This window comes from Dipodomys spectabilis, unplaced genomic scaffold (assembly GCF_019054845.1).
Source record: "Dipodomys spectabilis isolate Male_0828 unplaced genomic scaffold, ASM1905484v1 ptg000098l, whole genome shotgun sequence".
Lineage (NCBI taxonomy): Eukaryota > Metazoa > Chordata > Mammalia > Rodentia > Heteromyidae > Dipodomys > Dipodomys spectabilis.
The window spans coordinates 7,764,263-7,790,305 of record NW_024870775.1 but is presented as its reverse complement, the minus strand read 5'-3'; the positions used below and the strand labels follow the sequence as shown (position 1 = coordinate 7,790,305).

General features: G+C 43.0%; 1 protein-coding gene across 11 annotated transcripts in view; it reads left to right on the top strand.

Moving 5' to 3' along the window:
- Positions 1 to 26,043, top strand: part of LOC122113880 (transformation/transcription domain associated protein) — a 103,362-nt gene that overhangs the window by 39,330 nt on the left and 37,989 nt on the right. For 10 of the 11 annotated variants that reach the window (XM_042687025.1, XM_042687022.1, XM_042687030.1 and 7 more), the window contains exons 23-42: positions 535 to 734; positions 2,512 to 2,729; positions 2,812 to 3,009; positions 4,143 to 4,403; positions 5,067 to 5,228; positions 6,313 to 6,409; positions 7,859 to 7,980; positions 8,183 to 8,353; positions 11,385 to 11,453; positions 15,957 to 16,076; positions 18,396 to 18,515; positions 19,198 to 19,362; positions 19,440 to 19,621; positions 19,793 to 19,991; positions 20,359 to 20,487; positions 20,917 to 21,183; positions 22,661 to 22,867; positions 23,882 to 24,040; positions 24,130 to 24,264; positions 25,460 to 25,570. In XM_042687025.1, coding sequence (XP_042542959.1) covers positions 535 to 734; positions 2,512 to 2,729; positions 2,812 to 3,009; positions 4,143 to 4,403; positions 5,067 to 5,228; positions 6,313 to 6,409; positions 7,859 to 7,980; positions 8,183 to 8,353; positions 11,385 to 11,453; positions 15,957 to 16,076; positions 18,396 to 18,515; positions 19,198 to 19,362; positions 19,440 to 19,621; positions 19,793 to 19,991; positions 20,359 to 20,487; positions 20,917 to 21,183; positions 22,661 to 22,867; positions 23,882 to 24,040; positions 24,130 to 24,264; positions 25,460 to 25,570 — 3,292 coding nt within the window. The remainder of the gene's footprint in view (positions 1 to 534; positions 735 to 2,511; positions 2,730 to 2,811; positions 3,010 to 4,142; positions 4,404 to 5,066; positions 5,229 to 6,312; positions 6,410 to 7,858; positions 7,981 to 8,182; positions 8,354 to 11,384; positions 11,454 to 15,956; positions 16,077 to 18,395; positions 18,516 to 19,197; positions 19,363 to 19,439; positions 19,622 to 19,792; positions 19,992 to 20,358; positions 20,488 to 20,916; positions 21,184 to 22,660; positions 22,868 to 23,881; positions 24,041 to 24,129; positions 24,265 to 25,459; positions 25,571 to 26,043) is intronic. The other variant, XM_042687023.1, reaches the window with a different exon arrangement.

Genomic DNA, 26,043 nt, shown 5'->3' with positions numbered 1-26,043 from the left:
CTGAGGATCACAGTAAAAAACCCTGCCTTGGCAGGAAAGTGTAGGTGATTCTTGGATCTTGAAAAAGTGGAACTGTGTCTTAAGGCACAGGCCATCAATCTTGAGTGAGAAAGCTCAGAGATAGAATCTCAGTCTTTTCCAGCTTTTTGTGAGTCTCAGATTAGTCTGCTTGGGCTGGCTTTAACCAGAATCCTTAGATCTCAGCCTTCTGAGTAGCTAGGATTACAGACATGAGCCACCAGCATACCACAAAATCATCAACTCTTAAGTCAAAAAAGTAATGACTACTGAATATGCCTCCAGTTTTGTAATTTATCTTACTCCTTTCTTGTGTTTAGAGTAACTGATGTGTCTTGAGCCACTGACCATAAATGTTGATAATGAAATTCATATTTGATTCTAGATGTTGCCATAATTAAAGTTGTGAAATTCACTTATCCAAAATGTCTGAATAAGAGGGAAGTGGCAGGTAGTCACAGTAGAAATATTGACTAGGAGTTGAGTATCATGGTGAGTTCTCATTTTGACTTTCAGCTTTACTGAAAAGGCCATACCTAACGTCATCATATCACATCGCTACAAAGCACAAGACACTCCAGCACGGAAGACCTTTGAGCAGGCTCTCACGGGGGCGTTTATGTCTGCTGTTATCAAGGACCTGCGGCCCAGTGCTCTCCCTTTTGTAGCCAGCTTGATCCGCCACTACACCATGGTGGCAGTGGCCCAGCAATGTGGTGAGTGTGAAGTTATTGGGGAGAGGAAGTGCTTACTCCCATCTTCACATGCTGCAAAACACTTACTACATTTTGTTACTTCAGAGAAGCTGAATGGCTGATTGATTTATTTTTATTTTTATTTTTTGTGAACATACTGTACAGAGGTGTTACAATTACATGGGCAAGATAATGAGTACATTTCTTATCAAGCATTGCAGCCTCCTCCTTTGTTTGCCCTTCTCATCCCTTCCCAGGCTCCCCCCCCCTGCCCCCCCAATCCTCCCCCCCCCCCCCGCCCCCACACCAAAGTTGTAAAGTTCGTTTTCGACATGACAACTTGTACTTCTCATTGTTGCAACAGGTCCACCTGTATCCTTAAACGACTTGTTTTTCCCCATCTCCTCCACAAATTATACCGACATCAAATACAGTGAAAGCAGGGGTTATACTGTGGGGGAGGGACATACAAAGCAACAAAGAAATAATCTTATAAATGCGTTAGAAACAAATGCATGAAAGAAAAAAAGATTAAAATACGTATCTAAGGGTTCATTTTCCTAACATCACATTATCTGACCTTTTCTGCTTGACAGCTGATTGATTTTGTTGTTGTTGTTTTTTATGACATTGATCAAAGTTTTTGCATTTTTTGTTTTTTTTTTTTTGACTAAAATTACTGAATTTAATCTGCAGGCCCTTTTGGACATTCTGTATGTAAAATAGGTTCTCCCGCAGTGGTATTTCCCACTGCCAGCCTCCCTTCTGCTTTACCACCCACTCTGCTCTCCAGCCAGCTCTCCCCTGTAGCACTTAGTCTGTTCCAGCCCTCTTCTGTGTTCCTCTACCTAGAACAGCTGCCTCAGTGAATCTCACCTTCTGCTGGTGAAGGATCAGTTATATTTGCTTTTGTTTATTTCTGTTCCTTTCATGGAATGCTTTTGTAAAAGTCTGTTTCAGTATTTTCTTTTTTCTTTTTTTTTTTTTGTCGATTATGGAGCTTGAACTCTGGGCTTGGGCACTGTCACTGAGCTCTTCAGCTCAAGGTGAGTGCTCTACCAATTGAGCCACAGCGCCACTTCCAGTTTTCTGGTGGTTCATTGGAGGTAAGAGTCTCACAGACTTTCCTGCCCAGGTTGGCTTGGAACCGCAATCCTCAGGTCTCAGTCTTCTGAGCAGCTAGGATTATAGGCGTGCGCCACTGGCGCCCAGCTGCTTCAGTATTTTCTGTATTTCATTTTTTTTTCTGTTTGTCTCTTACCAGACCAGTAAGTCTCCAGAGCACTTGAATTAGCCCTGCTGCAGTTTGCTCTAGTGGTTCAGACCCTGAGACCAACCACAGTTTTTGTTGAACACTTTCCCCTTTTTTTTCTTCCACGTTATATAATTGAACATGTCATTTCTCAGAACTTCCCTGTGCTAACCTTCTCTCTCTGGCTGGAATTAGTAACTTCCATCTTGCCTAGCTTTAGGACCCATAAGGTACTCATTTCAGTGTGTGTGAGGAGTCAGGATATTGGGTCATCCCAGGCTCTGTCCCCTTAGCCTGCTTCATGACTTTTTACATTGTGGCTCGTTTTTGAGTTACTAATTGAGGAAATCATAAAGCAGTGCAGCATACCATAGGAAACATTCACAAAAACAGCCTGTGAATTATTAGAACACTTTACAAATCACTGCATTTAACAAAAGTTGCTGTAAGGTAATCAAAGCTGGATTTTATTGAGTTCTTTAACCTAGAGGGCCAAGGCTGTTCATGTGCATGAATTCCACTTTCTTATATGTTCACTTTTTTCAGGTCCTTTCCTGCTGCCTTGCTACCAGGTGGGCAGTCAGCCGAGCACTGCCATGTTTCACAGTGAAGAGAATGGGTCAAAAGGAATGGATCCTTTGGTTCTTATTGATGCCATAGCTATCTGTATGGCCTATGAAGAAAAGGAACTTTGCAAAATAGGGGAGGTGGCCTTAGCTGTGATATTCGATGTTGCAAGCATCATCCTGGGCTCAAAAGAAAGGGTATGTACATATTGAGGAGTCCTTCGGAAGCTGCTAGTTTAAAATTGCAGTGATGCCACACAGTTGGTTTCTTTCTCTCCAGGCGTGTCAGCTGCCCCTCTTTTCCTACATCGTGGAGCGCTTGTGCGCATGTTGCTATGAGCAGGCCTGGTATGCAAAGCTTGGAGGTGTAGTGTCCATTAAGTTTCTCATGGAGCGACTCCCTCTCACATGGGTTCTCCAGAACCAGCAGACGTTCCTCAAAGCACTCCTGTTTGTCATGATGGACTTGACTGGAGAGGTGGGTGAATGGACCATGTGTTGTCGAGGAACTGGTTTCCTGGAGAACAGTCAGTTTGAGATGGTTTCACAGTGCCCATGCTGTAGGGGATCCTTGATACTCGGTGTGACACTGTGACTTTAATGCTAGGACAGTGCCTGATGCATAGAGGCTAGCCCAGAATGGCGCTAACATTGTTTTCTATGTGCTACCCAAGTTCCTCTTTTTTTCTTTTTTAAGAATAATTTATTGTTATTAAGGTATTGTACAAAGGGGCTGCCATTGCATAAGTCAGGTAATGAGTACATTTCTTCTTTCAGACAATGCCACCCCTTCCTTTACTCTCCCCTAGATTCCCCTCCAATTCCTGCCCACAAGTTAGATCATTTTCCACGTAATGTATATACTGAGTAGCATGATTGCATTTGTTTATCCCTCTCCCTGTCTGTGTCCCTCCCTTTCCTCCTCTCCCCCCCAAGGGAAAAAAAAAGCAAAAACAATATTCTTTATGATCCATATGTAGGATGTGGTGGCCATTGCCAGCTCCTTAGATTGGCTAGTGCCAGGGTCATTTTATGTCATGATTTCCTTTCTTGAGTAACACACAGAAATGGCCTTAAAGAAGTGATTGTGGTACTAATTCCCAAGTGGATATTCTGATGTAGATTTTTTTCTTTATTTTTATTAAAAATTTTTTTGTTGTTGTTGTTGACCGTGGGGCTTGAGCTCTGGGCCTGGGTGCTGTCCCTCATCTCTTCAGCTTAAGGCTTGCACCCTACCACTTGAGCCAAAGTGCCACTTTCAGCTTTTTCTGCTTATGTGGTGCTGAGGAATTGAACCCAGGGCCTCATGCATGCGAGGCAAGCACTCTACCACAGAGCCAGCTTCCCAGCCCCTAGATTTCTTCCTTTTTTAAAATTTTTTAAATTGTTTTTTAATTTTTAATACGTTTTCTATTGTAAAAATACTATACAGAGGGGTTACAGTTACATGAGCACACGAGCAAGGTAATGAGTACATTTCCTATCAAGCATTGTTACCTTCTCCTTTGTTTATCCCCTACCATCCCTTCCCTCCCACCTCCACAACTACAGTCTCTGGCTGTGGTAGGCAGCATCACCCCACTTTCCTTCTAAGGCCTCCCTGCTTTGCAGGTTTCTAATGGGGCAGTTGCTATGGCAAAGACCACTCTGGAACAGCTTCTGATGAGATGTGCAACTCCTTTGAAAGATGAGGAGAGAGCTGAAGAGATTGTAGCAGCTCAGGAGAAGTCTTTTCACCATGTGACCCATGACTTGGTTCGAGAGGTCACCTCCCCAAACTCTACTGTGAGAAAACAGGCTATGCATTCCCTTCAAGTACTGGCCCAGGTCACTGGGAAAAGCGTGACAGTGATAATGGAACCCCACAAAGAGGTGAGATTTCTCACATCCCTTTCTTCTCTTAGATTTGAGTTGTAAATAGTTTACAATTTTATGTCCATTTTACAGTATTATTGTGCACATTCTTTTTTTTGTGCACATTCTTTTTAACCTCAGATACACAAATAGCGTGGTATGTTTATGACATTATTAGTAACACTACTAAGGGAATAGGAGGCTGATTTTCTGAGTCTGTATAACATAATCTGGTAGATTGTCTCTTTTTTTTTTTTTTTTGGTTGGTCCTGGGACTTTAACTCAAGGCCTGGGTATTGTCCTTCATCTTTTCTGCTCAAGACTAGTGCTCTACCACTATGAGTAACACCTCTACTTCCAGTTTTCTGTTGGTTAATTGGAAATAAGAATCTTAGGGACTTTCCTGCCTGGCTTGGCTTTGAACCACGATCTTCAGATCTCAGCCTCCTGAATAGCTAGGATTACAGGTGTGAACCCTTACTGCCAGGCTTATTTTGCTTTGTTTTAAGAGAGGCTGTGCTGGAGCCTTAGTGTATAATCTGCTTCTAGTCCATGAAGCACATCCTACTTAAAAGGCATCTGTTGTAATGTCATCTCCTGGTTGTCATTCGTGTTGACAAGGAAGGGTCTTTGCTTTTCAAGGAACAGTTAGTTATTGGTGCCCCTCCTCTATTTTCCCAGGTCCTCCAGGATATGGTTCCACCTAAGAAGCACCTGCTGCGACACCAGCCTGCCAATGCACAGATTGGCCTGATGGAAGGGAACACATTCTGCACAACGCTGCAGCCCCGGCTCTTCACAATGGACCTCAACGTGGTGGAGCATAAGGTGTTCTACACAGAGGTAGGGGGGTGGTGGTGTGGATCGTGTGGATGGTGATGACTGAGTCCCATGCCTGTCTTTGTACATGAGGACTGGTCAGGCAACATTAAGAGAAGACTCAGGCAGTGATGCAGGTAATCAGCCGAGCGAGAGCGGGAGGCCCCTCAGTTCAATCCCCAGTACTAGCACACACACACATATACACACACACACAGTCTTTTCAAAATGAAAGCTAAAACAGTAAAATGAAAATAAAATCTTTTACCAGATAGGAATTGTGTATGTGTGTAAGTGTGTGTGTGTCTGCCATACTGGGGCATGAACTGAGGCCTGGGCGCTATCTCTTACCTTTTTCGCTCAAGGCTGGTGCTCTACCACTTGAGCCACTTCTCCTCTTCCGGCTTTTTGATGGTTACTTGGAGATAGAGTCTCATGGTCTTTTCCTGCCTGGGCTGGTTTCAATCTGAGATCCTCAGATCTCAGCCTTCTGAATAGCTAGGATTAAAGGCTTGAGCCACTGGCACCCTGCTCAGATAGCAATCTTTAAGGGAAAAATTGGTAGAAGTCTATTTTCTGAGATATCAATAAAGAGAAGGGAAAATAGCAATAGAATATTATAATGCTTTAAATGTTAGATAAATGAATATACACTTGGATGCTAAAATGCTTGAAATTCAGCCTGCTTCATTATTATGCTTTCCTGTACTGGAAAAGAAGAAATACTACTCATTGCTCAAGTGTTTTAAATTATGATTTGTTTCTTGGGGGTTTGTCCAGGCATTGGGGAAGCAGTCCTGAAGAAGAGGGAGATGCACCTCCTATTGTGGGATTTGCAAGTTACAGATAAAGTGATCTTCTGTTTTGAGATAAATCATGGTATCAAGTGAGTGAGAATGTGCCTAAGAATCCACAAGTGAAATTACCAGAGTTCTAATGCTTTAGAAAAGGAGCACAGTCATATTTTCACACTTGTTCAGGATTTGAGTTTGGCTTGTGGGTTGTGTTACAGTGTGTGTGGCAGATTGCTGTGTCCTGTTATTTGCAAGGTCACTGTGTCTTTCCAGAAGGGGTGGGGTGGGTAACCTAACTTATTTCCTGTTGACAGCTCCTGAATTTGTGTGAGGCTGAGGATTCAGCTTTGACCAAGCTGCCATGTTACAAGAGCCTTCCATCACTTGTTCCTTTACGGATTGCAGCATTAAGTAAGTGAATGTAAATCAGAAGTAAGTTACAGGGTATAAAAGCAAAAAGGTAGGGTAAGTATCCTTTTTTGTTGTTGCTATTTTGTAATTTTTAGCTTTTCTGTGAGCCTTTGAAGATGGTATCAGAGATTTATGTTTATCAAGTGGCATGTGATTATGATACTCTAAACTGGATTTCACTCTGTAGTAAACTCCTATTCTGTAATTCTCTTAGGCCTCTGGTGTTCTGGCTTAGGAGAATTGTCCTGTACTCCTTATAGGCTATTTTCACCAGACTCAATGTATAACCTTACTGGGTTTGCTGTGGCTTTCCTAGGCTTTTCAATGTGCTGGAAGCATTTGGGAATCTATAGTCTTTCTAGGAATATCAGTTTTCATTGTTTAGCATGAGAACTGTTCAGAGTTTAGGAGAATAGAACTTGAATGCAAAACTGTCATTTTCCTTTATGTGTTGAATACATAACAGAAGGGTTTTTTTTGGTAGTGGCTGGATGTTGCTTTAGTTTTTAATGCACTTAATTGTCTAAGATCCCTCCTCTTTTGAATTAGAGATAGAAGAGCTGAGAGGAAGACCCTTGATACCCAAGAATAAGAATGGGGGGGGGAGGCTGGGAAGGTGTCTTAGTGGTAGAGTGCTTGCCTTGTATACATGAGACCCTGGCTTTGATTCCTCAGCACCACATAAGCAGAAAAAGCTGGAAGTGGTACTGTGGCTCAAGTGGATAGCCTTGAGGTGAAAGAGCTCAGGGACAGTGCCCAGGCCCAGAGTTCAGCCCCCTCAACGGGGGGAGGGGAGGGGGTGGGGGGGGTGGGGAGGGGTGGAGGGGGGGAAGGTGGAAAGAATGGGGGTAGAGGGTTCTTATACAAGTCAAAGTGATTGGGATACACCAGACTGTGACAGCTCCTCTCTTTTATGGGAGTTCCTGTATAAAGGTTCCTCTTAGGTACTTCATTTCCACTGGCAAGTTTGAGTATTAACTCTTGCTAGAATGTTTTCACTTAACTAAAATACAGAATTGAGGTTTGTCCCTCTTTCTTAATAATATTCACATTTTTTGAAGACATGAAGCCTTTATCACCTGATTAGATTCTGGTAGTAGAGAGAAGTCAGTGGATATCTTTTCCCATGTTACTTACTAGTGTTTGAGAGATCATTCCCTCTGTACTTCAGATGTGACTGTTCCAGGTCATCCATGCTCTTTGTCCTATGAGGCTGTCTTCGAGACCTGAGGATCTAGAGGTGAAAGGTTGACCTTGACCATGGTTTTTCGGACAGGCCATTGTCTCATTTTGAGGCAGTACTGAATCTGAGGCTGTAAGACTTTGGTCTTAAGTGCAGTTGTTAGGAAATAGGGTATGACTCATAGTTGGTAGGATCTTTTAGGGCAGAAAATTGTTCATGTATTTTTCAGGTTACTAATGAAATTACACCGATTTTCTCTCCTAAAGATGCGCTTGCTGCCTGCAATTACCTTCCTCAGTCCAGGGAGAAAATCATTGCTGCACTCTTCAAAGCTCTGAATTCTACCAACAGTGAACTCCAGGAGGCGGGAGAAGCCTGTATGAGGAAGGTGAGTGGATGACAACCTCATTCTGTACACTTGTTTGGATATCGCATATTATAGTCTCTGCCTGAACTTTAAAAACAGATCAATTCTGTTCTTGCAAGGCATGGTTAATACCCTGTTTTCCCTAAGGGAAGTTGTGTGTGAGTTCTAGTTCCTACAGAATCTTGGTTGCCTATTTTTCTCTAAACCTTCTCTTTTGTAATAGTTTTTGGAAGGTGCTACCATAGAAGTGGATCAGATTCACACACACATGCGACCCTTGCTGATGATGCTGGGAGATTACCGAAGCTTGACGTTGAACGTTGTGAATCGGCTGACTTCAGTTACTAGGCTTTTCCCAAATTCCTTCAATGATAAATTTTGCGATCAGATGATGGTAAGCTAAATGCATTTACCTCATACTCTGTAATGAACTTTGGAAACTGAAATTGTTTTTAAAATAAGTAATACATTCATATGCTTTAAAATGCAAAAGCTGCAAAGGGTAAACACAAAAATCCTTGCTGCACTGGGCGCTGGTGGCTCACGCCTGTAATCCTAGCTACTCAGGAGGCTGGGATCTGAGGATCGCAGTTCAAGCCAGCCTGGGCAGGAAACTCCATGAGACTCTTATCTCCAGTTAACCACCAGAAAACCGAATTGGTTCTGTTGCTCAAGTGGTAGAGTGTAGCCTTGAGCTGAAGTGCTGAGGGCCAGTGCCCAGGCCCAGAGTTTAAGCCCATGACTGCCCAAAAAAAAAAAAAAAATCCTTGTTGCAAGTCCAGTACTTTTCCCCGAAGACAGCTAGTTAACCTTGGTGTCTCTCTGGAAGAATTTGACATGTAACATTATCTCACCAAAGGGATAAATTGCATACAATCCTTGCTATTTCCATGAACACTTACTATTTCATATGAATACATAGTGCTATCTCATTGTGTTATTTGGTAGCATAGTATTTTATTAGTTGGGCTCCTAGACTACTCCCCAGAAGGGAACATTAGATTGTTCCCACTCTTTTGCTGCTATAGTTGGTCAGCGTGTACCTATTGCATACATTTGTAGGGTAGAACTTGCAGGTCAGAAGGAATACATACATATTAACCCAAGTGCATTGTTGCGTGCTCTCTGAAGAGACCTTGCCACTTTTGCCCTTCTGCAGAGTAGAATAGCACTCTTCTGTATGGCCCAAAGCAGGAACATCAGAAATCCTTTGTGTTTTAGAGTTATTCAGGCAAATCATTATGCAGATAAAAGATCTAACAGTGTTTAGCATTGATCTCTAAGCAGATGAGAGAGGATTTCATGTGTTCTTTTTTTTTTTTTTTGCACTCCATTTTGCTTGTGGCAAGTAGCTTAATAATCATTTGTTAACTTAGGCTTTCATTGTGCATCACTGCAAGTATGTATGTTTTTTTCATGCTTTTATTTCCTAAGTAGCCTTTCACTATTGATTTCACAGAGATGCGGAAGGTATTTTTTGTGTGTGTAGTACCCTTTTCATCAGCTGCAAATAGGAGTGAGATTATGTAGATGTAGAGATACTGTATTCAGAGTATAGATGTTCAGCACATAAATAGGAAAGCCACACTGTTTTTGATGTCACATACAGGTTCGTTGTATCTATAGATCTTCCAGTGAAGAATAAAGACCGCAACACAATATTGCAAGTGGTACCTTAGTAATAGATTGTAATTGAGAAATGAAGTATGACAGTGGGATGCATTTCCATGTTGGACAGTATTTGATCCAACTCTCCAAATGTACTATTCCTATGTAGTTCATTAACAGTTTGCATATGGGCAAGTACACAGGGTTCAAATGAGTGAAGTTATATCATTTTCTGATCAGAACTCATCAGGTACACCTGGGTCCTCCATCCTGTTAGGAGGCTCTGATGCTTTCACCACCAGTGCCCAGCCTGAAGTTTTTATATGTGGCTTGAGAAACTATCTGTCTCTGTCCTTTGTCAGCTGTCGTTTCTTGCTGCCTTTGCATGCCTGCATGAAGCTTTATTTTTTAAACCCCGTCTAGTCCTTTAGATAAGTTGTTGAGTTTGCGGTTCATTCAGTGAGAACATTGGTATGCAGACTTTGTCAGTGCAGCTTGAAGAGAACTGCCTCTAGTCTATAGTTTCCAATGAAGGCCAAGAGTGTGGGGATTTTTGTCTTTGCTCTCCCTTCCTCCACCGAGGAAGCACAGCACAGTGCTCCCTGGCTGACCATCTGCCTGCTGTGCTCTGCCAGGACCACTGCAACTGTGCTCTGCAGAGTCACACTCAGACATGGGTGCTGTTGTGATTTTCCTCATGTGACAATATCTTTGAGGTTAGCAGTTGACAATGGTGAATATTTCCCCTTAAGTTTTACAGTTTGAATTCTTACATTTAGGTATTTGGTGCATTTTTAGTTCATTTTTTGTATATGATGTGAGATAAGGGCCCAGCTTCAGAGAATTTTGTTAGCCTAGTTTATAGCCTCGCTGGGAAGTGTATCTTACCTTCCTCTTACTGTTCCTCAGCATGGAGCAGTGACCCACATTGCATAGTGTTCCTTGGCTATGTGAGTTTGGGAAGTACAGCTCTGTGGGTGTTGACAAGGATTTGTAAGGATGTTAAAGGCCTGGGAGCCTGTCTCTATTTTCTTAGCCTTTAAAAGTAACTTGTTAACTTTTTGTGGGACATCAACATTCTAAAGAATAAATTTGAGCAATGCAGGATAGTAAGGAAACCCATTATTTGAGCATATATTGTGGCTGTGAATGTGTCTGTGGGTTAGCTGGACACAGGGCACCTGGATTGGCTAGCAGCCCCCCTCCTCCCACCCCATGTACTTGCCCTCTTCCCACATGGAAAGGCAGCTGTTGCTGCCTGCTGCCACACCTGTGCATAGCCTCTGCATCCATGATGTCTGCTCAGCTCCAAGTGGCTACCTGCTGCATGTTGGCTTCAGGGCTCTCCCTCTTTCCTCTTCCCTCCATCTCTGGCGCATATGTTTTCTCCTTCCAGCCCTGTTTAGACATCACAGTCTCCTTAACCTAGCCCTCCCTAAAGTTGGTTCCTGCTCCTTCATGTTGCTTACTGTGGTTGTCTGTCTGCACACAGTATGTACCTTGTGTTGCTACTTCCTCACTGGGCGAGGAGCTTCCCTAGCACAGCTGAGGTCTGCTGGGACAGTCGAGTACTCAGCATGGACAGAAACTACAGGTCTGGCTGCTCCCTGTTATATTGTCAAGTTCATCCTTGCTGCTCACAGAACAAGAGCAGAAGCCAGTGAGCCACATTACTAGTGGCATGCGGGCTACTGCATTTCTCACATTAAGTACAAATTAAAGATGACAATTTCCCACAACAAAGCAGTGGTGGGAAAGGAAGTGTTCCTATGATCATCAAGAAGAAGTTGTTTCTAAAGAATTTGTTTTCTCAACAGCAACATCTGCGCAAGTGGATGGAAGTTGTGGTCATCACCCACAAAGGGGGCCAGAGGAGCGACGGCAACGTGAGTAGCTTGCTTGTTTCTGGAAAGGGCACCAGCACCACCATTGACAGCATCGAGCTAATGCTGGAGCAGTGCTTTAAGTACAATGCCTGTGTGAAATCTGATTTCCTGTGATTATTGTCCATGTAAATTGCTAACAGTTTTTTATTAGCACTACATTTTGCTTTTATTTCTCAATGGCTGAACATTTCTTTTTACATTTCTTTAAAAATCGATCTTTTGATCATTTAAATGTGGTATTTCTGTTGATATGAGAGTCTGGGAATCTTGAAATGTTAGTAAGTATTTTTCACTAGTCTTGCTTTTTAAAAGGTGTATTTTCTAGGCTGTTCTTGGCAGCTGCAGTTTACATGGTGGCGCATTCCTCCGCTCTTGTTTCCATTGCTTTTCATCATTCAGTGGTCAGTAAACATTTGTGTTTAAATTATTGTCTAGTAAAATGAGCTAGAAGCTCTTTAAGAGTTTATCAAAGGATTAAGGAGAATGTAATAAGCACATAAACACTGGCATGTGTATTTTCTAGGTCTAAACTTTTCACCCCAGTTGTTTATCAGAAAATTTAGAACCTTGCACTGGTTGCTTACACCTGTAATCCTAGCTACTCAAGGAGGCTGAGATCTGAGGATCTTTGAAACCAGCCTGGGGCGGGAAACTCTGAGAGACACTTATCTACAATGAAGCACCAAAAAGCTGGAAATGGAGTTGTGGCTCAAGCGGTAGAGTATAGCCTTGAGTAAAAAGCTTAAAAGGACAGCACATAGGACCTGAGTTCAAGCTGAGGACTGGCACAAAAAAATAAAACCCTTATTTCTTTAAAAGATGCATGCTTCCTGCTGTTCTAATTGTCATTGCATATGTTTTACTTTTATGATGATGTCTCATCAGGGGAATTACAGTTTCACTAAATTCTGTGACCCCTGGTAACATTTTACATACAGCAATATCCCCATTAGAGAATTCCTTACAGTTCTTTACAGGCATAATTAATGTGGTTTTTTTGTCCTCCTGTGCCTATTTGTTTGATGCTATATTTCATCCTGACTTGGATTTTTTTTGGCTTTATTATGCTTCGTTTTGACCATTTTGTATCCGGGTGTTGTTTTTTTAAGTATATTATCTTTCTGCTCCTTCTAAACTAAGCCGAACTAAAACAGGACTTTAAACTTGTTAAAAGAAGTTTCAAACACTACATGACCTATGGGAAGGTTTGTTATTTATATATGCAAAAACAAATCATATCTTCATGTAAGAGAGCAAAGCATATTAATAAGAGCTGAGCTGAGAGCAGATGCTTTTTCTCCCATCTCTCATCTGTTAGGTGTTTGTGCTTTAAATTTCACTTTTTTTTAAATTTTGAAATAACATCCTGTTGTCTGAAACATAGTTCAAAATTAACATGGGCAAATGAATGATTTCCATTGACTCAGACAAAATCCCATAAACTTCTGTAGCCCATTGTGTTTGGGGTAGTTGTGCTGGGGTTGGATGCATGTATGCTGGGATATTTTTACCATGCCATGAATCCACTGCCTGAACAGCAAGTTCCATGAGACAGTGTGCTATATTACCCATCTCTGAAATTCAGGACATGGTTTATTGGGGTCCAAAAACAGGATGGCTATGGTTTCTTGGCCTTCAGTCAGAGCTAGACCACTGCTCAGGTTTTTTGCTCCAATTAATAGTAATACTGTTCAGGATAAGGAATAGTTCTCAGAAGGTAATTTATTATTGTTCCCAGCGTACTTTGCTTTGTCAAGTCACCATACTTGGAAATGTTAAGTAGTTGACTAAAAATATAAACGAAAGCCTCCTCTTCAACTTAAGTCTATGATGACCATAGCTTTTCACTATTTAGGGCTTTCTTTTTGGCACTGATTTTATAGGGAACAGCACATATCCACCTATTATTCCAGTAACACAGGCACTCCTGTGTGTCTAGCAAAGTTGGTTTGTAAGGACTGTAGCCTTATGCACAGCAATTCTGGTGGGTGATGTGGTAGCCTACTGTTGTTTGTGGGTGGGGCTTGGGCATGCCTAACTGATGGACACTACTACCTGATTCTTCTGACTAGTTGGGGAAGAGTGTTTTTAAATTGCCTTAGTACTTCACATGAAATCTCAAATTACCCTGAAAGAGGTGTTTTGGGTTTTTTGTTCTTGTTGTTGTCGGTTGTGGTTCTTTCACTCTGGGCCTGTGTTGCTGTCCCTGAGCTCTTTAGCTCAAGGCTAGCGCTCTACCACTTGAGCCACGGTGCCACTTCTGGTGGTTAATTGGAGATAAGAGTCTCACTTGCCCAGGCTGGCTTTGAACCACAATCCTCAGATCTCAGCCTCCTGAGTAGCTAGGATTACCAGCATGAGCCACCAGCGCCCAGCAAGAAGTCTTTTTAAAAGGTATTTACATAACCACTAGGTTTCACATTTCTCCCTTTACACAAAAATACTGAAATCCTGGTTTTAATGTTAAACTTAGGGAAGAAAAACCATGTTAGACTATGAAAGGGCCGTGTTGACACATCTGAGATGAGGTGGATTTTTTTTGTTGTTTTTTGTTTTTGTTTTGCTGCTGAGCATTTGTTAATTATTCTGTGCTTTCTAATAATTGTGTCTTTACTGTCCTGTTAATCCCAATAACCCTTATTGTGTTTGAGAATGTGGGAAGTTTTTAATGTAAATGACATAAATAGAAAAGATGATTTTCCTCCCCATCCTCAGGAAAGCATTTCAGAGTGCGGGAGATGTTCCTTGTCTCCATTCTGTCAGTTTGAGGTGAGAACAACCTATTAAAAGTCAGTTTATGACTTGCAATGTGAAGAACACTTTGATTTGTTTCTTTTTTTCTTTTTTCTTTTTTTCTTTTTTACATTTTTGTTGCCTTTTTTCATGCTGTAATTTTTGTTTTGGTTCAGCCTGCCATGGAAGGGGTAGAGGTGAGACTTTGAGTGGAGTTGCAGGAGGGGGTTTTGTTGCATTTGGTTTTGCTGTGACTCGTTAGCTGTGTTGTGATTCTGTAGTGGACAGAGTGCCTTGTGCCTTTGAGTGCGGTGACCTGTACTGTCTGTCTGTGGCAGAGTTGTATTAGTGTCCTTGCTGTGACCTGTCCGGATGCCACGCATGTTCTCTATTAGGACATTTTAAGCAAGACTCTTAAGTTCTTTTGTTTTCTACGTGTAATTGCAATATTTCAATACTATTTAAAATTGAGTTGGTTTTCCTATCTTGGTGTTGATATATATATTCATAGATGTATATGTAACAACCTCCTGAGAGGAAACTGCAGAGGAGACTTCTGCTGGAAATGGGGAATGATTGTATTTCCTTCAGAATTGCTAACTTACTGTCTTGAATTTCAAGCCTTACTGTCCTGCGCCCCTGCCAATTCTCACACTCATTCCACCCTTCCCTCACAGGCACGCACAGGTATTCACATCACACCATATAGTGATCACATTGTCAAGCTCTAGTTTTCTCATTTCTGGAAAATGGGGATAATAACACCTGTTTCAGCCTCCCAGTGGTATTGTAATAGACCAAACAAGGACTTTTATGACTGTTGCAAAACAAAAAATGTATGCCATTAAAGATCATCTTAAAATGCAATATTTGAGGACAGAACTTATTTTATCTTAAGAGCTTTAAAGGTGGGGCAGACATGCGAATGAATCAATTTTTCTCACTTCTAGCCTTTCTTCCTTTTATACCTTTAAAAGAGAATGTATGGAAAGTATCTCCAATGCTGCTGGGAATATGCCCATCCTGACTAGTGTTTATTATCTCCATTTTACCTGCTGACAGCCCCACACACCACCATGTACATGATGTAGGGTGCTGTACTGGACTCCTTCCTTCCCTGTGGCCATGAAGGGTCCTTAGAAGAGCAGAGGCAAAGCCAAGGCCTTTGAGAGAGGGCTACTAAATGACCCATATAGCAATCAGCCATGAAAAAGCGCAGAGCCTGACATTCAAACACTTCATGTGATTCAGCCGACACTTTGTCAGCTTCATTTTGAGGCCAGGTTGACAAATGCTTAGTTCCATCTTCAGTCATTTGTTTACACTGATACTTGGTAGGTTAAACACTTCCAAGTATTTTCTGAGGAACTAACTTGACTAGGTTTTAAGGGTGAGAGAAGTCTGTGCATTCATCCCTTAGAGAATTAAGAAGTCCCCAAGACAGTTTGTATAGCAAAGTGAGGAGACGGAGAGAGATTACCACAGGAGACCCCCACGTCACCTCCAACATAGGCATAAATAGTGATATCCCCTCAGGTCCTCCATTCTTCCCATCCCCTAATGACATCTGAACTGAAGGCTAGGGGCAGAGAGTTTCCTCTGGACAAAAGACAGTTCTAATTTAAGATGGGTAAGTTGTGGCTTTTCCATGTTAACTCTTTGCTTTGATGGCCAGCCTTGCAAATGTAGCTAGACTGTAGTTGGGTCTGTAGTGCTGTCTTACTCACAAAACTAATTGGCCTATTTATGATTTCTGGTTTTCTTTATTAGGAAATGAAGATTTGTTCAGCAATTATAAACCTATTTCATCTGATCCCAGCTGCACCTCAAACTCTGGTCAAGCCTTTGTTAGAGGTTGTAATGAAAACAGAGCGAGCCATGTTGATTGAGGTATGGACCAAACTGAGGGATTTTTTCTTCCTGTTTATTTATTTATTTATTTGCCAGTCATGGGGCCTGAGCTCTGGGCCTGGGTGCTGTCCCTCAGCTCTTCAGCTCAAGGCTAGCTCTCTACCACTTCAGCCACCGTGGCACTTCCAGCTTTTTCTGCTTATGTGGTGCTGAGAATCGAACCCAGGGCCTCATGCATGCAAGGCAAGCACTGTACTACTGAGCCACCGTCCCAGCCCAACGGATTTTTTTTCTAATGGTATAAGTCTTCATGTCTTTATTTCAACCATCACTATTGAGAAGATCCAGGACATAGAAAGTTGAAAGGTCTCTTAAGATGGATCTGGGGGACTTTAAATTTTATTTTTTTATTTCACTGATGACAAGCAGGATCTTTATTTATTTATTTATTTATTTATTTGTCAGTTGTGGGGATTGAACTCTGGGCCTAGGTACTATCCCTCAGCTCAAGGCGAGTGCTCTACCACTTGAGCCACAGTGACACTTACAGTTTTCTAGTGGTTTATTGGAGATAAGAGTCTCATGGACTTTCCTGCCTGGGCTGGCTGGCTTTGAACCTCGATCCTCAGATCTCGGCCTCCTGAGTAGCTAGGATTATAGGCGTGAGCCACTGATGCCCGTCTAGGATCCTTACTTTTTAATTAAAATTTAAAAAATTATTATAAAAGTGATGGACAGAGGGGTTACTGTCAGGTAAAGAGTACATTTCTTTTTGGACAATGTCACCCCTTCCCTTATTCCCAGTTTTTCCCTTCTATCCCTCATCCACAAGTTACATAGTTCATTTTCCACATAGTATCCAGTGTGTACCACTGCATTCTTCCACTCTTGTTCATCCATTTCTTATACTTCCAGAGACATACAAATGAACAAAAAGAAAAGAAAACAAAATTAGAAAAAAAGTAAAAAACCTTGTTTCCATTTCCTGGAGTTCATTTGGATAAATATTATTTTGTGATCAGTAGCACATTGAGGGATTCTTTATCTGCTGCTTATGATTTGCATTTCAGTTTGTTTTGTTTATTTAGTGCCACAACTAGTTTTTTTTTTTTTTTTGCTGGTTCTGGTGTTTGAACTTGGGGCCTGGGCTCTATCTCTTAAGTCTCTCTGTGCTCAAGGCTGGCACTCTATCACTTGAACTACAGCTCCACTTCTGGCTTTTTGCTGCTTAACTGGAGACAAGAGTCTCAGACTTTGATCTTGCTGACTTGGAATCAGGACCTTCAGATCTCAGCCCTGAGTAGCTAGGCATACATACATGAACCTCTGGGGCCTTACCTTCATTTTGTTACATTTTATTTATTTTTTGCCAGTACTGGGGCTTGAACTAGGGCCTGGGTCCTGTCCCTGAGCTGCTTTTGCTCAAGGCTAACACTACCACTTGAGCCACAGCTCCACTTATGGCTTTTTTTTTCTTTTTGTCAGTCATGGGGGCTTGAACTCTGGGCTTGGGCGCTGTTCCTGCACTCTTCAGCTCAAGACAAGCGCTCTACCACTTGAGCCACAGTGCCACTTCTGGTTTTCTAGTGGTTTATTGGAGATAAGAGTCTCATGGAGTTTCCTGCCCACGCTGGCTTGGAACAGTGGTCCTCAGATCTCAGCCTCCTGAGTAGCTAGGATTACAAGCGTGAGCCACTAGTGCCCAGCACTTCTAGCTTTTTTTTTTTTTTTTTTTGGTCCGGTTGTGAGGCCTGAACTCTGGGCCTAGGCACTGTCCCTCAACTCTTCAGCTCAAGGCTAGTGCCCTACCACTTGAGCCACAGCGCCACTTCCGGCTTTTTTCTTTTTGCTTATGTGGTGCTGAGGAATCGAACCCAGGGCCTCAGGCATGCAAGGCAAGCGCTCTACCACTGAGCCAACTTCCCAGCCCCGTCTTCTTGTCACTTCTAGCTTTTTCTGAGTAGTTTATTAAGAGATAAAACTCTCACAGACTTTTCTGCCTGGGATGGCTTTAAACCACACTCCTTAGATCTCAGCCTCTTGAGTAACTAGAATCATAGGCATGAGCCACCAGTTCCCAGCTTGTTACATTTTAATAGGGAAATTATTTGCTTATAGTTTTTAGTCTAGTTGAATGGGAAATGAATGTACTTTTTAAAAAAATATGTTTTCAATTGAATTTTTTTTCCAAAAAGTTATCTATGTAGTTCAGATAGGCCTCAAACTCCCAATCTTCCTGACTTAGCCTCCTAATGTGTGTGTTACTGTACCTCACCAGGTGATCAGGTGCATGAGTTGGGAGTGTGGCATGCAGCTTTGCCCATGTCTCATCTGTGGGGCTTTGCCCATGTTTCATAGGCGGGAAGTCCATTCAGAGAGCCTCTGATCAAGTTCTTGACGCGACACCCCTCGCAGACAGTGGAGCTGTTCATGATGGAAGCAACGCTGAATGATCCACAGTGGAGCCGGATGTTCATGGTAGGAGCTGGAGCGGTCTGGCCCCAGTAAATCTGTATTGCAAACATCATTATTTGGTTGTGTGTATATAAGTAAATAGTCTGTTAGGATTCTAAATCATTGTGATGTGTGGTTACTATTTAAAAACTGTGTGTGTGTGTGTGTGTGTGTGTGTGTGTGTGTGTGTGTGTGTGTGTGTGTGTGTGTGTGTGTGTGTGTGTGTGTGTGTGTGTGTGTGTGTGTGTGTGTGTGTGTGTGTGTGTGTGTGTGTATTCTTGTCCTGGTGCTTGAACTCAGACCCTGGGTCCTGATTCTAAATCATCATTGTGATGTGTGGTTACTATTTAAACTGTGTGTGTGTGTTCTTGTCCTGGTGCTTGAACTCAGACTGTGTGTGTGTGTGTGTGTGTGTGTGTGTGTGTGTGTGTGTGTGTGTGTGTTCTTGTCCTGGTGGTGTGTGTGTGTGTTCTTGTCCTGGTGCTTGAACTCAGACCCTGGGTCCTGAGCTATTTTTGCTTAAGTCTAGTGCTCTACTACTTGAGCCACAGCTCCATTTCTAGCTAAAGCATCATTTATTTTTCAAAGGTGCTTGTAGTGATACCTTTTTTTAAACCTACCTATAGAGAATTAGCACAAACCTATGAGTTCATGTTCTGTGAGTTTGATTTGCCCAAATTAGTTTTCCTCTTTGTTCTATTTTCAGAGTTTTTTAAAACACAAAGATGCCAGGCCTCTGCGAGATGTATTGGCTGCTAACCCCAACAGGTTCATCACTCTGTTGCTGCCGGGTGGTGCACAGGCTGCTGTGCGCCCTGGCTCTCCTAGCACCAGTACCCTGCGCCTGGACCTCCAGTTCCAGGCCATCAAGGTAGAATCTCTTGGTTAGTCTCCCAACCCCCACAGTGTGATTGAGCCACAGTTCCTTTATTGTCTTTTCTGCTGCAGATCATCAGTATCATTGTTAAAAATGATGACACCTGGCTGGCCAATCAGCATTCTCTGGTGAGCCAGCTGAGAAGAGTGTGGGTTAGTGAGACATTTCAAGAAAGACACCGCAAAGAGAACATGGCTGCCACCAACTGGAAGGAGCCCAAATTGCTGGCCTTTTGTCTGCTGAATTACTGCAAGTAGGTGCATCTAGTAAGCTTGTATTCAATGGATGAGTTGGCTGGATTTTTACAGAGTAGGCTTTAACTTCAAGCCATCGAAGAGGCAAGTTGAGTAATCCATAGTTACAAAATTTTCCTCTGGTTAATCTGTTTCTTTTTCTTTTTTCTTTTCTATTCTGAACCCTTCAGAAGGAATTATGGAGATATAGAATTGTTGTTCCAGCTGCTGAGAGCCTTCACTGGTCGTTTTCTCTGCAATATGACATTCTTAAAGGAGTACATGGAAGAAGAGATTCCCAAAAATTACAGCATCGCTCAAAAACGTGCCCTATTTTTTCGCTTTGTGGACTTCAATGATCCCAACTTTGGAGATGAACTGAAAGCGAAGGTGAGGCCCCCAGTTAGACTGAAGATTATTTGGTAGATGATGTGGGTGTGTAGGTTGGCTTCCTAGGAAGCTCTGCCCTGTGTCTATTGACACTTAAACCTTCTGGGCTGCGCAGAAGACCCGCTGCCAAGGGACACAGCAGGTTTGTTGGTTAACCAGTGTTTGTTGAGAAGTGGGTTGTTAGTTTTCTTTTGAGAAGGTGATTAGTTTGCAATGAGAGTTGCCTACCTTGGATTTGGCCTCTTCCTTAAGTTTTTAGCTGCCTTGACAGTCATCATATGATGACTTGGTTAGTTCTGACTTCATGATTAAGGCTGGCCACAGTTGTTGTTCCATCCTACCCTGATCTTTTTTATTCTTTTTGTAGGTTCTGCAGCATATCTTGAATCCTGCTTTCCTATACAGCTTTGAGAAGGGGGAAGGAGAGCAGCTCTTAGGACCTCCCAATCCTGAGGGAGACAACCCAGAGAGCATCACTAGTGTATTTATTACCAAGGTAGGATTCCCAGTGGTATCTCAAGAGCAAGGACTTGGAGATGACACAATGTGTGTTCATGTGTGAGGGGGTCATGGAAATACGTTGTTCCATTTAGTTGTCCAAGGCTTTTAGTTTTCATGATTATGTTCATGACAGAGCACTGTTGCAATTATAACTAATACATTGTTGAAGGTGCCTTGCTTTCATTGATTCCAGTCAGTCAGAAAAATTCCCAATGTGGGTTCATTTGTGGACATCAGCTTTGAAAAGTCTACCTAAGAGCCACTGTGATGTGTAATCACCACCTTAATGAAAAAGTACTAGGTCATTTATGGTGCCTGGAATTTGTTTGATTTGAACTTGGGCCTCTTGCTTGCTTGCTTACTTGCCAGTTTTACTAACAGTTCAAATCAGCAATGAGTTCCTTCCTCTCATTTTTGCCATCAGGTCTTGGACCCAGAGAAGCAAGCAGACATGCTGGATTCCCTGCGCATCTACCTTCTGCAGTACGCCACCTTGCTGGTGGAGCACGCCCCCCACCACATCCACGACAACAACAAGAACCGCAACAGCAAGCTGCGCCGCCTCATGACTTTCGCGTGGCCCTGCCTGCTCTCCAAGGCCTGTGTGGATCCTGCTTGCAAATACAGCGGACACTTACTTCTGGCCCACATTATTGCCAAATTTGCAATACATAAGAAAATTGTCCTCCAGGTGCTTTGCTGGGCTCTCTCCCTTCCTCTGATACTCCAGCCTGGTATTACCTGGCACCTCGAACGGCCTCAGTTGCTCCTTTTCTTCTGCTTTTTCCCTAGTATCAGTTTTAGAAGAGCTCATCTCTGCCTTCTTCCTTCTTACAAAAATAGGAAGAAAAAATTCTGCATGATGGCATTTATGATGTATTTAGTAAAAGTTGTAGAGGTAGAACAGAGGCTTCTGGGCTCTGGAGAGAGTGAGGAATGGGAATTAGTGTTTAATGGGAAAGTTTCAGTTTGGGAAGATGAAGTAATAGTTCTGGAGGAGGGGTGATTGCAGAAGATTTAATCATGTTGGATGCTGCTGGACTGCAGAGCTGAAGATGGTTCAGATGTTAATGTGTCTTTGTGCACAATGAAAGAATAACTGAGTAAAAAAAGAAAAAGCATACTATAATTCTTCCATGTCACCTTTGTCCCTAGCTAGTGCCCTTCCTTTTGGTTCCTTAAAAGCCTTGTTCTTGAAACAGAATGTCTCTTTCCACCTCAAGCTCCTCTACTCAGTGCATTTTGGTTACTTTAACATTACATTGAAACTCTTGCTCTGGCTGACCTGGAAGGGGGCTCAAGTGAGGTCAAGAGTCCCAGCTTGGCCATTCCTCTCAGCCAAAAATGATAGACTCTTTGGACCTATGTCTTACTACTTGTTTGCTGTGTGAATCACTTCAGAATATCTTCTCTGAGCCCCACTGGTGGCTTGGGTTCGGATAGCAGGCAGCCCTAGGTTGAATCTTGGTTCCACACACAGGCGGCAGTGTCACTGTGTGGGAATTATACACATTCAGCATTGGGCAGTTACAGCTCTTGTCCTGAGACCACCTCTCCCAGTTTTCCCTGACTTGTGAATTTTCATGATGTTAAACTCGATACCCAGAAAGCCAGTCTCACCATCTATAGACACTTGAGATGCAACTCCAGGCTCTGGGACAGGCACTGCTTTATCCCATTTGTCCCAGAAAGCAACCCAAGGGCCTTTTCTGGTCAGCAGTCCTCTTGATTCCCGTACCATTCCTGTCCCCTTACGTTCAGTGCAGTCAGGTGGGCTTCCTTGTGTTCCTATGACCTTACCTCAGGCCTTTATCTCTCATTTGAAGAACTGAAAAGAACTGAAAATTGCCGTTTACCACTCCCCCTAGTTTGGCACCTTTTCCTCCATTTCCCACATTACAATGTGGTAAAATCTATGTGCCTCAGCTAGCTTTCTGCTGCTTAGTCTAAAAGGAAGATCTCTGCAAGAGCTGGCTCTTGTTTCTGGGTGCCCTGGCTTTTACCCTGCTCCTGCACAGAGGAGGTGCTCAATAAATACTAGAAACTAATCTGTTTCTAATAAGAATCCTGAGGATTTTTAAAATGGCTTTGCATAAACAATACATCCTGAGTGTTTTGTTCTTTGAAACCATCATTCTCACCCCCATACAAACTTTTTTCCTGTTCAGGTTTTCCACAGTCTTCTCAAAGCTCATGCAATGGAAGCCCGAGCAATAGTCAGACAAGCAATGGCTATCTTGACTCCGGCAGTGCCTGCCCGCATGGAGGATGGGCACCAGATGCTGACACACTGGACCAGGAAGATCATTGTGGAGGAGGGACACACGGTCCCACAGCTGGTGCATATTTTGCATCTGATCGTTCAGCATTTTAAGGTGTGTACAAAGATAACATGTGGAATGCATTTTCAGACATTGATTGCTCTTCTTTGTCTTTTTCTGTAGTAAAGTGGTCATTGATTGATTTGGGTATGGCTGTAAGAACATGGAAGGGTGGTGGTAGTTACATAGACAATGTCTTGTGTGTCTCTTTCTACTTGCTTTCTTGACTATGAAGACATAGTGTTTTAACTTTTTTTTTTTTTTAAATGTTCTAAAAGTTATCTAAAGAGGGGGGGTTATAGTTACATAAGCCAGGTAAAGAGTACATTTTATTGTAACTTCTTAAGGAGTTAGGTAGAAAGTAGTTATCATAAGTAACTTTAGATTTGGGTAAAAAAAAAAATCTCATGAGATACTCATGCTGAGAGCAGCTCCTCAATAACCAAATCACCCACTTTTGGGGATTTCTTGTAGACTGGAAAGAGAAAAGATTTGAGTCAAAGCTCATGTTTTTGTAGCCAGCTCTTTTGTATGTCTTTTAGTATGTCTTAAGCTTTTATGATGTCAAGTCTGAAGTTTGACATATGTGACATAAGTGACTAGATTTCCCTATCTATGTAAAGAATTTAGATTTTCCTTGCTTGTGTTAGTACTGGGCCTTGCACCCAGGGCCCCAAAGCCCCATGCTCTTGCTCAACTTTTTACTCAACTAATGCTCTACCATTTGAGCCATGCCTCCAGTTTGGCTTTTTTGCTGATTAGTTGGAGACAGAGTCTCTCAGAATTATCTGCCTGGCTAGCTTTGGACCTTGGTCCTCAGATCTTGGCCTCCAGGACAGCTGGGATTGTAGACCTGAGCCAATGGCTCCTGGTTTAGGTTTTTAACGTATTATAATTATGGTATGAAAGTGCTGAGTTGTATCATTCTGTTGAGATTCAGGGGGGAAATAGGTAGTAGGACATACCAAGAAAGAGAGTAGGAGGCTGTGGGGGTGAGGGTATGTGCATGTGTGTGTGTATACACATGTAGGGCCTAGGTCCTCCCTGATGGGACATCTGTGCCTACAGGTGTACTATCCAGTGCGGCATCACTTGGTCCAGCACATGGTCAGTGCCATGCAGAGACTGGGCTTCACGCCCAGTGTGACCATTGAGCAGAGGAGGCTGGCTGTGGACTTGTCTGAGGTTGTCATCAAGTGGGAATTGCAGCGGATCAAGGACCAGCAGGTAGGAATATCAGGCCTGGGTGTTGCCTACTTATGTTTCTCATACCTCTGGAAATTGGTCAGTAAATCAGGTGTGTGTGTGTGTTTAAGCCGGATTCAGATATGGACCCAAATTCCAGTGGAGAAGGCGTCAACTCTGTCTCATCCTCCATTAAGAGAGGCCTGTCTGTGGACTCTGCCCAGGAAGTGAAGCGCTTCCGGACGGCCACCGGTGCCATCAGTGCAGTAAGAGCAAATGCTTTCCTTGTGGGCCTGTGCACTGGTGAGGCAGTTGGCAGCCCCAGGGCATTTTTCCCTCAGGCTTGTCCCCAAGTTTCTGGACACATTTTTCTTCCCATTCACCTAATACCATTAGAATTGTGTTGGTAGGTAGTTAGCTAAATGGCCTCAAGAGAATCTCTGTGAGGGCTGGGGATGTGGAGGAGCATGCCCTGGGTGTGAGCTTCACCACCAAAAGAAAAAAAAAATACTTGAAGCAAGAAAGTTGAGAGCATACACACATTTGATCAAATTTAAAAAAGATAATTGTGCCTGTTCTGCATTTCTGCAGGGGAGCCTCCAAGATTGTCCTGGACTTCTTACTGAGCCCTTGTAGAGACGGCAGCCCTGGTTGCTGTGCTCAGCTGTCAGTATAGGTCATTGGCCTTTGGCTAGCACTTGCAACTTCATGTGTGTTCTCCACCCTACAGTGCCCAGTCTTAAGTGGCTCCACATCCATCCAGGGCTCCAGGCAGACACTTCATCCCTTTCCTTCTTCCCACATGAGCTTGAGAACAAGTCCTGTCTGTCCTGCTGTGAGCAGCCAGCCTGCCCCATCCTTCCCTGACCACTGGGCCTTGAGCCTCCGACCTTTCTCATCAACAAAGAAAATTCTTGGGACCTTTATTCCAAGTGTATTGTTCACAACACTGTCAGAATGTAAAAAGCAGTGTAAAGGCTACACTCTCTATACTGTTTTTTATAATACTTTGTGAATCTTGTAGTCATTTAAAACTCAAGTTAAAAAGGAAGTTAGTCTGGCTTTGTTGTGTGCTCAGTGGAAGCCCGCAGTGTTGAGGTGAGCAGGTCCTCTGGCAGCTTGTGTTACCAGTCACTTCTCACCGTGCTCTTGCCACCCATGCCCTTTCCTCCCTTGCAAGAACTTGCTCGTTGGCCCCTTGCTCTTCTACCTAGAGCCATTTGCTCATTTTGGGTTGCCAGCTTCTTCTTGGTAACTCTTCTGTCACTGTCTGGCCAGTCTCCCTCTCCTTGGTCACCCGGGCTTACCTGCTGGCATCTGTTCTTGGTATCTCTCATGCCCAGAACAGTGTCCATCCCTCTGAGCTGCCCAGCACCTGACTGCTTGCTGAATGAGTCTGCATCATGTTGACAATTCCAGCCGAGAATTCCCTTTGTGTTAAAAAGAACAACCCTTTTCTAGGTGTTCGGGAGGAGCCAGTCACTGCCTGGGGCAGATTCTCTTCTTTCTAAGCCCATTGATAAACAGCACACAGACACAGTGGTGAACTTCCTCATCCGAGTGGCTTGTCAGGTATGGGACTGCAGAAGTGACCAGTGATACTCAGCATGGTGTCTGTGCTGGGTGGCCAGTCACTTTCCTGACAGACTCCACTGTCTTCTCATTGGTAGGAGCTGTTCTGTATGTTTGTTTCAAGACAGGGTCTCTCATTGCTGTCCAGATTGGCCTCAAACTCATAATCCTCCAGCCTCCTCCTCAAGAGTCCTGAGATTATGAGCATATGTCATGGTTACCCATGTTAATTTCATTTTTCAGAAAACTGTACATGGCAGTGTAATTTTCATGCAAACCATGCATAGTAGGGCATGACTGTAATCCCAGTATTGGGTTTACAGGCATGAGTTCAGGCCAGCCTATACTCTACATAGTGAGACCCTATCTCAAAAAAAACGTAGGGCTACAAGGTCAGCCCAGGCAGGAAAGTCCATGAGATTCTTATCTTCAGTAAACCACCATAAAAACTGGGAGTAGAGCTGTGCCTCAAA